The following is a 14,318-nucleotide window of genomic DNA, read 5'->3' on the forward strand; positions in this document are numbered from 1 at the left end:
GACAGCGTCCTGCTCCTGGCTGAGTGAAGCATCATTAGGATGGACAGCAGCGCTGCTGGAAGGTAACACTCCCATTCTGATGAACGGTGACGACGACTCTTTTAAAACTGCTGCGGCACACAGATTTTAAACCACTGGATTTGATTTATAGATTTTGCAGTTTATTAATAGCACTGTAAGAATTAAGAAGGTAAGAATAACAGAGTCAATTTGTTAGTGTGTTTATTATGTTAGAATCATTTTGGTTCAACCTACAGTTCCAACACCGATTACTGATTTTCACTATAGTGCACTTGACCCTTAAAGCTAGGGTTGGTAATCTTGAGACATTAGCAACAGTATGCTAGATTTGAAAAGTAATCCAACAGAAAAAAAAACAGCTCAGTGTTGCAAACTCTTTTCCAATGAAAGTAGCAAGCAGCACTAGCTCCAAATGTCGGTACATCTAGCGAGAAAGTCACCCAGTCGGCAACACTGACAGTCCGGTTCAGGCCTCCCTCTAAAGCCACTCACAGGTAGACAGGCAGGTGATTGGACGGGTTTATTACAGTCCTGCGACAGCTACAGATACCAGATTTAATTTTTTGATATATTGATTGCTGTTGGGACGTATTGAGAATATCAACAAATATAACAAAAATGTTTTTTAAGAAGATTACCAACTCTAGCTTTAACATAATTTGACAATGTTTAAATATTTGTATAAGCTTCAGTTGATAAGTTACAAGATACTGAGAGGTGATAAATGACAAGCACACTTCCAGCAATTATCATATATAAAAACCCAAACAAGACACAGAGCAAGAAATAAATACAGACATTGTTCAAAACATTCACATTTACAGTATTCTTCATGGAATAGTTGCACACAAAATTTGAAGCCATTATCAAAAACCTGTAACTCCAATCGCCTCCCTTTTGACAGTAAATCATCACGCCCTCTCGGCAGGTCTGGTCAAGTTAAACTAATGGAGATGACCGCAGCGGGGAAGCCTTAAAGCTTTGGGGGAAAGCTCTAGTTGCTGCCACAGTTTAACTACTAACTCATGAGAAATCACACAACCGGTACCTGACCGCACAAACCCACGAAACAGATTTCACTGCTGCTCATCAAGAAAGCCGGAGACTGAATTCAAAGATCAATCACAAAGACTTTCAGAAACTCCTCCTCAGATATGACAAATGGCAAACAAACAAATGCAGCTAGTGCAGATATACTCTATGTTAACGCTAAATACGGCAATTTATATTATTTTCAGAATCATCATTATATTAGATTTATGTAATTCAAGGACAAAAACAAAAGAAAGAAGCAGAGCATCCAATCAGGCATGACAAATACCCTGAAGTGAAATAATATACAGCGGACATACGGGCTGGAGTAACTGATGATTAATGATGAACAATAACCCACATCTACTGTATCTCCACATTCAGTCATGTGACAAAGCTTAATATCATAGTGGAGGTTTATAGCTGACTCTTCTTGGATCTGTAATTGGGACGTATTTACCACGAAACTTTACAACTTTATGGAATTTTAAAATTAAGCAACTCATAAATCACCTTTTAATCTCAGTCTGTTCTCATTCCCAGGGCGTCAAATACCGACACTTTGTCACACGATGTGATACCAACGTACAAGGCACCCTTTAGCATCTGTATGAGATGCACCGGGCTTTCAAGTAACTACAACGTAAACCCATCCACGTCCACATTAAACGCTCAGAGAAAGTGGTTGGGGAGTGTGGTAGTAGTTTAAAGAGCTCAGGTTGGAGGGGTGGTGGATGGGTCCAACAAACACAGGGCTTTCACCAGGAGAGCGTGGTTCGTGTCACGCGTGAAACCAACAACGCGTGGTTTCGAAAGTTTCACTTTCACTTTACAAACAGTAGTGATTTTCAGCTAAATCATGTTTTTTTCCTAAACCTAATCTAAGTGGTTTTGTTGCCTAAACCTAAAGACCGCAGCGGAGCGTCATAATTTGTTACGCAGTGCGTTAGAAAGTGACGCCAAGGGGTCCTGACAAAGCGTCAGTACGTGACGAGTTGGGACTAGAACGTGTTGTTAAGCTCAAGGTCGGAGTTGTATCAGAAATTGAGCACATTTGGTAAAAACACATGGAATGCATTATAAACGGCCCGATGGTCAAGCTACACTTCATGTTACACTGTTAGATCCTGTATTTGTTGTAGTTTATCTGAAGCTTTAATGGTCACTGAAGATATTAAATTGTTGTGGTTGCAGACAATTTGCAGAAAAACTTCATAAATTTGTTAAATCAGAATTGAAGGGCATGCATTATGGTTAATCTACTGTATGCACAGAGTAACTGCAGCATGCTTGAGAGTGAATGCATTAGTATTTATGTTCATCAGAATATCATGAGTGATATTGTGTGTTTTTGACCACATTAAGGCTGTACATTAACAGATAATTAGCATTTGGCTAACGTGAGCTTTACATTGCTGCATACAGTAGCTCTACTTCTGTACGTGCTTGTTGAACAAAACTACAACATGTACGCTCTAATCTGAAAATGAAGACATTCTACGCTGAGCTCCTCTGTGTGGGAGTTGGAGTGTCCGTCTCTGTGGCTGGTTGTTACGTTCAGGATGCGCTCCGTTCATCAGCCTATCTCTTGGGTCTGTCGATGTCGTCGATAGCCGCCAGGAGTTTCTGACGAGCCTTCTTGTTTATATGTGAACCCAGACAAACGTTCACCAAGTTGGCGAGCTGCTTCATGGAGTACTCCTGCGCAGAAAGACAAAGAGTGAGTCAGCAAATACAGACTCAGCCTGTTAGCATGAAGCTTTCAGAGAAATGCAGGTGTTCACATTTTGGAGAAAAACAAAACAGCAACTTTAATTAAACTTTTACTACTGCAGTGCTGCACAACAATTGCCACATTAACGTTATGGTTCCTTACAGCATTGGGTTTAAATCCGAAGTATTGCCAAATAGGCGCTTTTGCTTTTCACTTTGACACCAAATCCTCTGCCATCGTCTGTCAACTCTCTCTCATCCCGTGTGTGAAATCTGACTCCTGCTGCTCTGTGCTGAGACTCCGTACGGAGCAGACACTTTCATTTTCAGATTGTAGCATCCGTCATCCGACTATATATTAATAACACGCGACTGATATGCCAAAATGAACTAAATGGGTTTTATTTCTATAAAAAACGCAAAAAGATGTTGGAGGTGGTGGGCAAGTAATGTAATCGGTGTCTGCCCGACCACCATGTAACACCAACTACTGCGGCAAGCCTAGTCTGCAGAGCCCTGAAGCCTCGCCCCCGCTACTGAACAGAGCGCTGTGTGCATGTTTATTTCAAGGTTATCAATATTGTACATGTCACGTGTAAAAAATTGCACCAAATTCGACAAAGCACACAACTATGGGATCCCCAGCAATGTACCCGCCAAGTGTGAAGTAGATCGGATGAGCGGTTCTCGAGATATGCAAAGGACAGACAGACAGACAGAGATTCCTCGCTGTATACTTAGATATTTAGCGTTGCGTAGAAGCTAACGATACAATCCTCCATCTTTGCCGTCTCACCCTGTGATTCTTGATGAACTGCTCCATGTCATTCTCAGTCAGGTAATAGGCCTTGATGTAGGTCTCAACAAACTCTTTATCAGGGATGGGTCGCAGGTCGGTCAGCTTCTCCAGCTTCATGAGGAACTGTTGGAAGTCCAGCTGCATCAGGGCCCGGCCCTCATTGCTGCATTTCTTCACATTAGCGTAGCTAGAAGACAAAACAGCAGAGGAGGAAAGAGGAGATTAACATTGCTCAGTATGAAAGTCATCACAGGTGTTGGTCATGTGTGTCTGTCTGTCTCTATACATTAAAGGGATAGTTTGGGTGTTTTTGAAGTGGGGTTGTATGAGGTACGTAGATGACGGTCGGCGCGCCCCCAGCTTGGAGAAGCAGACAGGAGTTACCGCACGGAACCAAAGCAATGTACTGCTGTGGACGGGGGCCGGCAGCAAAACGTATTTTAGCCACCTAAAAAAAAATCTGTATCAGTTGAAATGTACGCTATATTAATATATTCGCCGGTTTAACTTGCTGTGAGACAGCTATACAGTCTATTTCCAACGGGGAACTGAAGCCATTATCGATGCTCTCGCCAAAGCCACCGATATTCAAAATATTCTTTTAAACTGATATTGATTTTTTTAAGTAGGCCTTTCTTTTAGGTGGCTAAAATATGTTTTGCTGCCGGCCCCGTCCACAGCAGCACATCGCTTTGCTCCCTTGCGGGAACTCCTGTCTGTTTCTCCAAACTGGGTGCGTACGAACCGTCATCTACTGTAAGTAATACACTGACTATGGATAAGTACCTCATACAACCTCACTTCAAAACACACAAACCATCCCTTTAAGGAGAAAGTCATGTTGCAATGTTTTTAAATTCTTTTACTTTATCTCCCCTACTGTGAATTTATTATGCATTAAAAATTGCCTGGAAGATGTGTTTCAGCTTGTTTCTATCAACATTTAATTCAATATGGAAATACTGTCAAAGCTCCATCAGCAAAGCACACAAAGAAATGTGTTGTAACTTAAGTTACAGAAGACACTCTGAATCCATTAGAGTTTTTAAAAGCAAAGTCTAAAAACTTTCTATAAATGGAAATGAAAAGAGGAGAGATGTGTGAATGTACTTAATATTTTGGCAAAAGGGCTATTGGTATGAAATCTGCATGTCACACACATAATATTAACTTTCTGTGTTTTTAAATGCTTCAAATGTATGCATAACACCTTGTTTGTGTTATACTGTATGTTAATCATAGTTTGTTTCATTTTATATTGTTTGTCCTCGCATGTGTTGGATTGAATCTGTGAATCCCTTTTTTTTTTATTTGGTTTTCTTCTTCTTCTTTTTATCTTGTTTTATGAATATTTGGACAGGCGGGTTGTATGTATGTTTATTTCAGAATCAACTCAAAGTCAAATATAAAGTTAAAAAAATAATTCAAAATAGATCATTATAACAGATTTAAAGACTTGTAACTGCAGTGGGTATGTATTGAAAGGACATACACGAGTCCTTTTGGGTGTCTGCATGTGTCCTATATTAAATATGAAGTCAGGTTGTTCCACACAGCTGTCTGTGCCGTGTCAGTAAAAGTGTGTGTGGGCTAAAGTACACATGTATTTCAGTGTTTGTGTCTTTCTGTTTGTGTTTCAGGTGTTTGGCAGCACGGACCGTCGTCCACTGGCAGGTCAGTGTCTGTGACATTAGTACATTAACAAACCACACAGACAGCTCTGCTCTCTGTCTCACACTTCAGCTTTTCTCTCCATTTTCCGCCTCGTTCTCTCTCTCTCTCTCTCTCTCTCTCTCTCTTTTCTTGTCAGGCCTGCCAGAGTGTTTGAGCTTCGGCTCAGAATGTTAACAGAGCCATTTTTGCGAGTCTGCAGGGAGACTATCGCTGGACAGAGAAATTGAATAACAGGCTGAGCGAGTCGGAGTACAAACAAACAAATATGACCGCTCCGCCTTGGCGTGCCAGCGCGGTGGGAGATGTGTTTGGAGGGGAGCGTACTGGGGGAGACCAAGCAGACGGCAGAAGTCTGCGAAAAAGCAGCTTAAATTTGCAGAGCATCGCAGTCGTAATGGGCCATTTGTTTCACTGGCAAGGGGTTTAAAAAGTCCTCTTACGCAATGGGAAGAAAAGTGCTCAGCAAATGTGTCGGGAGGTAAACATGTTCCCTTTTCTCAGTGGGTGAGGGAAAGCCTTCCGCTGATGCTAATATCCAATGTTCTCTCTACTTCTTTGCAAGCACTAAACCACTTAACAAGCATTTGTTTTGAACCTAAACCATTTTCTTTGCCTGTCATTACAAACCCCGCATACACTTTCCCCGTAACCTGAACAAATTAGCAACTCCGAATGACTTTGGCTTCAACATGAGCCAATTTCTTCTTCCCAATAAAATGCGTGTAACCTCATGATAATTGTTAGCTGTTAGCGACTCGCTTCGTCACCATTCAGCCGGGATGACTCAGTGTTACTGCGCATCCAGTCAGAGGGGAGTTTATCACACCTTCAGTCTAAAAAGCTACTTCACACGTTCACTCAACACACACACACACTCAGCGGGGATGCAGGTGCTGAAGATGAACACACTCTGACGTTCTGTCACCTGTCACAACCCATATGTCTCGCTTACAACAGAGAAAGTGGTGAAATGCATTACAAGGGATGTGTCAAGAGCTTTCCACGGTTCGTGTGAGTGGTCTGTGTCATGCGATTCCCCCGATGGAGAGATGTCTGACTGGCACAGAGGGATGCCAGCACGAAGAGAGAAGAAGGAGGAGGCGACGGGAATTTTAAAAGTGGTTTTCTTTGGAGGATTGCTCCAAAGGAACCTGGCAACAAAGTCTCCAGGTTTCTAATGTACTTTAGGTTAATTTCCCCTGGTCTTCACGGTGCTTGACAACACACTTTGGAAATACTTTTTTTTAATTTATGATGCGCAGATGTTCAAACCGAGGGATAAACAAAGAAAGACTTAAATCATCATTATCTCTGAAGGCTTTCCTGTAAAGATGCAATGGATTAGAGTGGTGGGGCTTCAAATCACTGGGATGCAACGACTCACAAATGCTGCGTATACGAGCTCAGGGACTCGACTGTAACCTGAGAGGAAAGACACCTTTTCAAGCAAAAAAAATTGTCATAACAAGATATGACAATGGACTTAAATTTCCCCATGGTTGTAAGAAGTAAAACCACTATCCTATGGGTCTGTGCTGTATTTAGCATGGTGACATTACTGTTCTGAATTATTCATAACGCTAACATGCGGACTGAGCAATCTTCATGTTTTGTGCACATTTCTTTACTCCCTGCAGCGCCGTATCCATCCAACTTGAATAGCACTGAATTGCTTCTTGAATAGCCGCTGAGGTTTCCTAAATAAATATTTAATACACCTTTACTGCTGACTGAAGCTTTTACTATACTGACAAACTATCAATACTTGTTCTATTCAATGGATTTAAAATGCTGACTTTTTAATTTATTTGTGTTATATGTATGAATAAATGCAATTATTCAGGTGCTGCTATCTAACTTCCACAAAGCACCACAATTAAAAGACATGTGGGCAGGAAGACAGTAAAGTGCCTTCACAGCATGAAGGATGTTTACAGAACATTTGACCTTTTGGAGCTTTTGCTCTTTAAATTTGTTTGGGTAGATGACAACAGTCCTGCTCAAACTATATGAGCATGTTATTTGTAGATATAGAGAGATTGATGTTACTTGTCTGTGAAAGCCTGACGTAACAAAAATCAACCGAGGGCAAACTGCACTTTTGCTCTTACTCTTCAAGTGCTCTTAGCGGGAATAAATAGAAATCTAAAAAGTGCACAGAGAAGTCCATCATGCTCAGGTGAAGTTACAGGAACTGCAGTCAGACTCGTCTCAACTCCCTCTGCCTCGAAATGCTCTTAATGGGTCATTTTGACAGTTTATAAAGGCTCTATCCAATCACTGAGCTGCTTGTGAGTCTATTGTCTTTTCATCAAATATTGAATATTGATATTGATGCACATATGGAGCTTTATCAAAACTTAATTTCTTTTGGGATAAATAAAAATTCTGAGTACATGACTGTGTCACACTGCTTTTTTTTGAGTCACTGTTTCACCCAAGGAAAATATTACGCATGATAAAACGGTATTTTTCTACAGAAGTTTAACAATAATTCATAGTGACAAAAATGACGCCAGAATGACGCCAGACTGAACAAACATCCCTCGGTGCTGACGAGGTGTTTTATGACTTTTCTTACCCTTCTACCAGAGTCCTGTTGGCCAGGCGGATGCAGTGCTCCCACAGGACGTTGGACACGGGCAGCGGGATGCGCACATGTCTGGAAACGTCCTCCAGCCGCTTGTTAAATTGCTCAAACTCCTGGGAAGGTAGAGGAGAAAAGCACAGGTGAACACAAGAGGTAAAAGAAACAATGACATTCAAGAGGTGGATTTCTTTATATAATCACGAGCTGCAACGATTGATCAATTAGTTGTCAACTATTAAGTTAATTAAACCTTTTTGATAATGGATTAATTTAACGGTTTCAGTCATTTTTAAGTAAAAAAAAGTAAAAATTCTCTGATTACAGCTTCTTCAATGTGAATATTTTCTGGTTTCTTACTCTTCTATGACAGTAAACTCAATATCTTTGATAAAACAAAACAAAAAAAGACATTTGAGGAAGTGATCTTCGGCTTTTTCACTATTTTCTAACATTTTATAGACCAAACAACTAATCGATTCATCAAGAAAATAATTGACAGATTAATCGACAATGAAAATAATCATTAGTGCCAGCCCTAAATCGGACACATTAAACCTGTTTTATAAAGACATATCCATAATATCTAAAGCTAAAAACATGTTACTATACTAAACTAACACAAACTTATATTAAACGAACACAAACGTATGTACTATATAAGACATTTATAAAGGAAACAAGCCACAACTTGGAAGACAAACTTAAGTGTTCTCGAACAACTATATCTATGTATTTCTTTCCTCTGACTCTCTCTCAGCTACTCCGTGTTCCTGGATGACATCCAACACCAGCTCCCCCAAAACCAACTTGGAGAAGCTGAACAATGTTATAAAACCACCTCAAGCTGTGCAATTCACAATTATTTACAGTCTGCAAAGAATAAACTGCATTAGGGGGTTTGTATCAATCTCTTTTAAATAAATAAAGCCGATCTTTATACATTTTACATACAGTGCACACTCTAAATCGCTGTATAAATACATAAAATCAATCAAGGCTAAATCATCTTTTTCCCAGCCTACAATATGTCTATGTTATTTAATTGCACCACAACTCTACTTTAACTAAGCTGCTTTAATGATTTTACCGTCTGGACTGATGAACACAACATCCTGAAGTACTGAGCAGATGTGGGCAGGAAGTATGAATCCACCAAGCCACAAATCATGCGGTAAAACAAATCATTTGTGCGCTGCTGAATACTGTATTCAGGTTTGGAAACATCCCAACTGGACTCATTCATTAACTTTTTGATGTGCGTGCCGGCTCTTACAGTCAGCCCTTAGTCGGCCTTTGGGCTCTGTTAATTTATATCTTCTACTACACACTTGAGATTACATTTGAGACGTGTAGTTACATCTCCTCAGCACGTATCTCAAAACAAGTACACCAGTCAATAGGGCTGTGTATTGGCAAGAATCTGGTGATATGATACGTATCATGATACAGGGGTAACGATTCAATATATTGTTTATACAAAAAGCAAGGTGATATATTGCGATTTTTTTCAAATCTAAATTTAGGAAAACTGTCATAGTGTAAAGATGCACCATGTGTATAAAATAGGAGTGAAAAAAAAAAAATCGACTATAGCTAGAGTCTCAGCTTTCCAGTGATACCCAATTTATGCAATTCTAAGACTGTTTAGGGACCCCAGTATGCACAGGTGAAAAAAACACTTTTGTACTGCACGCAAAAACTGCATTGTTTTTGCCTAAAACCGCTTTGAATTATCATAAAGTGGGCTGTCTGTGAAGGGGAGACTCGTGGGTACCCATAGAACCCATTTTCATTCACATATCTTGAGGTCAGAGGTCAAAGGATCCCTTTGAAAATGTCCATGACAGTTTTTTCTCTCGAAAATTTAAGCGTATCTCGTTATTTAGCCTCCTTTGAGACATGCTATTATGACATGGTTGGTACCAATGGATTCCTTTGGTTTTGTAGTTTAACTGTAGCTTTAAAACTGAGCCCACTACAACATACGAAATACAGAATAGATTAAAAATCGATACAGTGTTTTGGAGAATCGATACAGTATCCCAAAGCATAATATCACGATACTCATGTGTATCGATATTTTCTTACACCAGTCATGAGGGCGTTGTTACAACTGGCCTCCAAATGTTCTTTCTTTTATGTTGTTGTTCTTTGTAACTTTATCTGTGGCCTTTGTTTGGTAGTGTTAGTGGAAGGAGACAGTGTGGAAAGACAGTATAGGGGCACGGCATGCAGCAGAAAGTCCAGCCAACCGGGAATCAAACCGGGGATTCGCTGCTCAGGGCATTTGCGCCCTAACCACTCAGCTATCGGGTCGCCCCTCTCTTTCATGTTTTAACACAAAGAAAAAAGAGGAAACATCTCAGAGGACGGTGCGGGCTGCAGGATACGAAGATGTACTACACAGTTTTGGTCACAAGTGGCCCGCGGCTACATGTGCCATGTTTTGATGCTTCTTGTTTGTAGCCGTAAACCCTCCACACAGGGAGAGGCTTCAGCTAACACTTGCTGTGTACTCACTGCACCCTGAAATGCTCAATTATGGATGATATTATACAATTAGGATATTTTGTTGCCTTTTTTACAGGGAACAAATTGCAGTCCATAAGGACTGTACATAATTATGATGGAAGTCTGAGGTTTCCTAGTGTTGCGTTTTGCAAATATACGTCCGCCAACTTTAATTCAAGCTGCGTCGCGTTAAAAAATGAAGCCGAACTCTACGGCATGCACAACCGCCATTAATTTCGCAGCCGAGAACCGAAATGTTAGTCATTCACAAACAAGTCTCACAATAGTTTCTGACTTAAGCAGTTTGTCAATGAAGTCATTCTGAGGCTGCTGCGTTTCCTTGCCACTTTATATGCAAATCAATGCCATTGTTGAATGCCAGTGATCAACCTGAATTCATGAATAAAATATTCTCCTGTGTGCAGTACAACAAAATGTAGCACACTCTGTTCAATCAATGCACATAATGCAATCCATATGCATTATGAGTGTCTGACAAGTTGGCAGAGGGAACTATTAGTTCCTGATGAGGAAAAGTACATGCTGGATGTGATATGCACCATGTCAGTCCATCAGTGGGACCATTTTGACACGGTTGGGCATTTAAACTAGGCCAGCGAGAAGGAGATTTTCCCCTCAGGCAATTTAGCTCATAAGCTGAGTTAGTGAGAATTAACTGCAGAGCTGCCCGAAGCCAGACGAACATCTTTGAGCCATTCAGGAATCCAAAAAGTGAGTTTGAGTAGATAACTTTAAACTGTGACTACAGACTGTGTGTATATATTAGGGCTGTCAATCGATTAAAACTACTAATTGCAATCACACATTTTTTTCCTATCTGTTCAAAATGTACATTAAAGGGAGATTTGTCAAGTATTTAATACTCTTATCAACATGGGAGTGGACAAATATGATTGCTTTATGCAAACGTATGTATATATTTATTATTAGAAATCAATTAACAACACAAAACAATGACAATATATTGTCCAGAAACCCTCACAGGTACTGCATTTAGCATAAAAAATATGCTCAAATCATAACATGGCAAACTGCAGCCCAACAGGCAACAACAGCTGTCAGTGTGTCAGTGTGCTGACTTGACTATGACTTGCCCCAAACTGCATGTGATTATCATAAAGTGGGCATGTCTGTAAAGGGGAGACTCGTGGGTACCCATAGAACTCATTTTTATTCACATATCTTGAGGTCAGAGGTCAAGGGACCCCTTTGAAAATGGACATGCCAGTTTTTTCCTCGTCAAAGTTTTGCACAAGTTCTGAGCGTTAATTCATCTCTTTCCTGACAAGCTAGTATGATATGGTTGGTACCAATGGAGTCTTTAGGTTTTTCTAGTTTCATATGATATCAGTATCTTCTAGCTGTTAAACTGAGCCCACAACAATCTCAGAAAGATCGATTGCGTTAACGCGTTAAAGAAATTAGTTGCGCTAAGACAAATTTGCGTTTAACGCATTATTATCGCGTTAACTTTGACAGCCCTAGTATATATTTATTTATCTATTTCAAGAAAAATTTGTGTTTTAAACTGTGATTTAATCAACAGCTCTTTAAGAAATGCTGATGCATGTATGGGGATTTGTGTTGGACTGCTCAGGATTTCACACCACAGCGAGCCCTTCACACCTTTCTGTCTCTGAACGTCAGAGGTGAGAAAACTAGCGCCGTGTGTCCTTCCACCCCATCATGTAAAATTTATAATGGGAAGTGGCCAGCTTGCATAAAGACACCCATTTAGTGGAAAACTTTCAATTCCAAAAATACGTCAGGGACCGGTGAGGTCTTTAGCAAAGCTGAAAACTTCAGGAGAGATCTGTATTCAACTCTAAGCAGCTCACCCACCCTGTACTAAATTATTTACCCCATCCCAAATAATTAATAGTAAAGGTCCCCGAATGAATTTAACCTCATGGGGGAAAACAAAGAACTTCAGAGTTCTTGACTTTAAGCGGAATAACGAGTAATACTTTATGTAAATGACACAAATGTTAAAAGGATAAGCCCAGATTGTATTTCTCAAGTACAACAAAAACACTATGTGAGGAAAATCCCCGCTAGATAAAAGCAAATCTATTACAGCTGCCTTTTTTGTGTTCTGCTTTTAGTTATTGTTATGGGTAGTGCCTGACACTGAGAAGGCCGCAGTGGACAGTCGGTATTTGTTTGGGGAAAAAGAATAAACATTGGGATAATTCTGAACTTTTCCTGAATGTAATATACACTAGAACAGAAAAAAAGATTACAACAAGGATACCATTAGTCTTACTATCATCATTTAAATTCAGCTGACAAAGAGTGTTAGTGACATATATGATGCAACAATCTTAATAGGGAGATGTTTGCATATTATCTCTATGAAATGTGATAAAAAAGCTGCTCTAATGAAGTCTCCATTCCTGTCTTTGAACAGAATCTTTATGCACAAATTGGGATTAAAAATGCACTGACTGATTTACATTTGACTTGAAAACTTTAAAGCTGTACTAATCAGTATCTTCATAATAACAACGGATCAAACGACTACATGTATTCATAAAGGGGCATTGCACAGATAAATATGAACGGACCCTGCAGTTCCCCTCAGCTTTACAAAGCCTTTTAGAGTTTTTCAGCTCATTGTTTTGGTTTTCCAGGAGGTAACTTTACTGTTTTGGTTCACTCTCACTGCTCTTATCAACCTCGTTTCCAGCAGCAGGCAGCTGTGTTCAGTGAAAAAGCCAAACTAATTGACTGTACGCTACCTGTCGAGCACAAAACAGCAGACAAAGTTAGCGACTAGCTTGTAAACAAAGTGGAGCATTTAGCCACTAAAGATCCAGATATTTCCCTGTTGGTGGAGACCAAAAACAGAGCTAACAGAAGAGTTGATATTGGAACTTGATATTGGATATTTGGTTAGCCAAAAGCACATCCATCCATTATCTGTAACCGCTTATCCTATTCAGGGTCACGGGGCGGGGAGACTGGAGCCGATCCCAGCTGACAGCTGAGGGGTACACCCTGGACAGGTCGCCAGACTATCACAGGGCTGACACATAGAGATAGACAACCGTTCACGCTCACATTCACACCTACGGGCAATTTAGAGTCAACAATTAACCTAACCTGTCATATCTTTGGACTGTGGGAGGAAGCTGGAGAACCAGAGAAAACCCACGCTAACACGGGGAGAAAAATGCAAACTCCACACAGAAGGGGAGTGAACCTGCGACCCTCTTGGTGTGAGGCGACAGTGCTAACCACTGCCCTGGTCAGGCAGAAGCACAACTCCAAATGAATGCTAATCTTGCTCCACGTCTGCTGGATGTGTAAATCAACCACTATTTGCTGACATGCTAGACATAAACATAGTAAAACATAATCATATTTCAGTGCTGTGTTTACAGCTTGTTCCACTGCCCTCAAGTGGCAAATAAAAAAAAATAATATAAATAATAGTGTGTGATTTATTCCATTCCCATAATTTTCAGAAGTAAACTACATTATAGCTAGGGCTGAGAGGGGGCTCTTAGTCGATTAGACGACTAATTGGTGGTTTTGGTCTTAGTCGAGATTTAAAGTGGTGCTTTCGTGTGATTCTTTTTGGAAAAACTCAATTTAACAGATCTGTCGTTTAAATCAACTAATCGATTAGTCGACAAAATCCTATGAGTGTTATTCGACTAAGAGTTTCTTTGGTTTGGAGGACAGCCCTAATGATAGAAAATCATGTTACCTCAACAGTCACCTACGCATTTCTTATGCAACATTACCTTTAACAGGACGTCCACGTATACATTATGCTGCGACATTATCTCCCTAATGTCCCATTTAACTCCGGCCATCAGGAGCAACATTTGTTCGTAGTCGATGGCCTTGGCCGCAACGATCCAGTATATTGGTTTCCTAAGTTCACTGGCTGTAGACACCGTCTGAGAGAAGGAAGGGGAGAATGCATGTATGTAAGTTACATTCAAT

General features: G+C 40.3%; 1 protein-coding gene across 2 annotated transcripts in view; it reads right to left on the bottom strand.

The window, feature by feature from the left end:
• Positions 1–205: 205 nt before the first annotated feature.
• The window catches only part of vps50 (VPS50 subunit of EARP/GARPII complex), a 130,901-nt gene continuing 116,788 nt past the window's right edge, over positions 206–14,318 (bottom strand). For both annotated transcript variants that reach the window (XM_074614628.1, XM_074614627.1), the window contains 4 exons: positions 14,114–14,272; positions 7,821–7,942; positions 3,563–3,752; positions 206–2,754 (listed from right to left, as the gene is read on the bottom strand). In XM_074614628.1, coding sequence (XP_074470729.1) covers positions 2,635–2,754; positions 3,563–3,752; positions 7,821–7,942; positions 14,114–14,272 — 591 coding nt within the window. In that variant the 3' untranslated portion in view covers positions 206–2,634. The remainder of the gene's footprint in view (positions 2,755–3,562; positions 3,753–7,820; positions 7,943–14,113; positions 14,273–14,318) is intronic.

This window comes from Sebastes fasciatus, chromosome 17 (genome assembly GCF_043250625.1).
Source record: "Sebastes fasciatus isolate fSebFas1 chromosome 17, fSebFas1.pri, whole genome shotgun sequence".
In the NCBI taxonomy this organism is placed as follows: Eukaryota; Metazoa; Chordata; class Actinopteri; order Perciformes; family Sebastidae; genus Sebastes; species Sebastes fasciatus.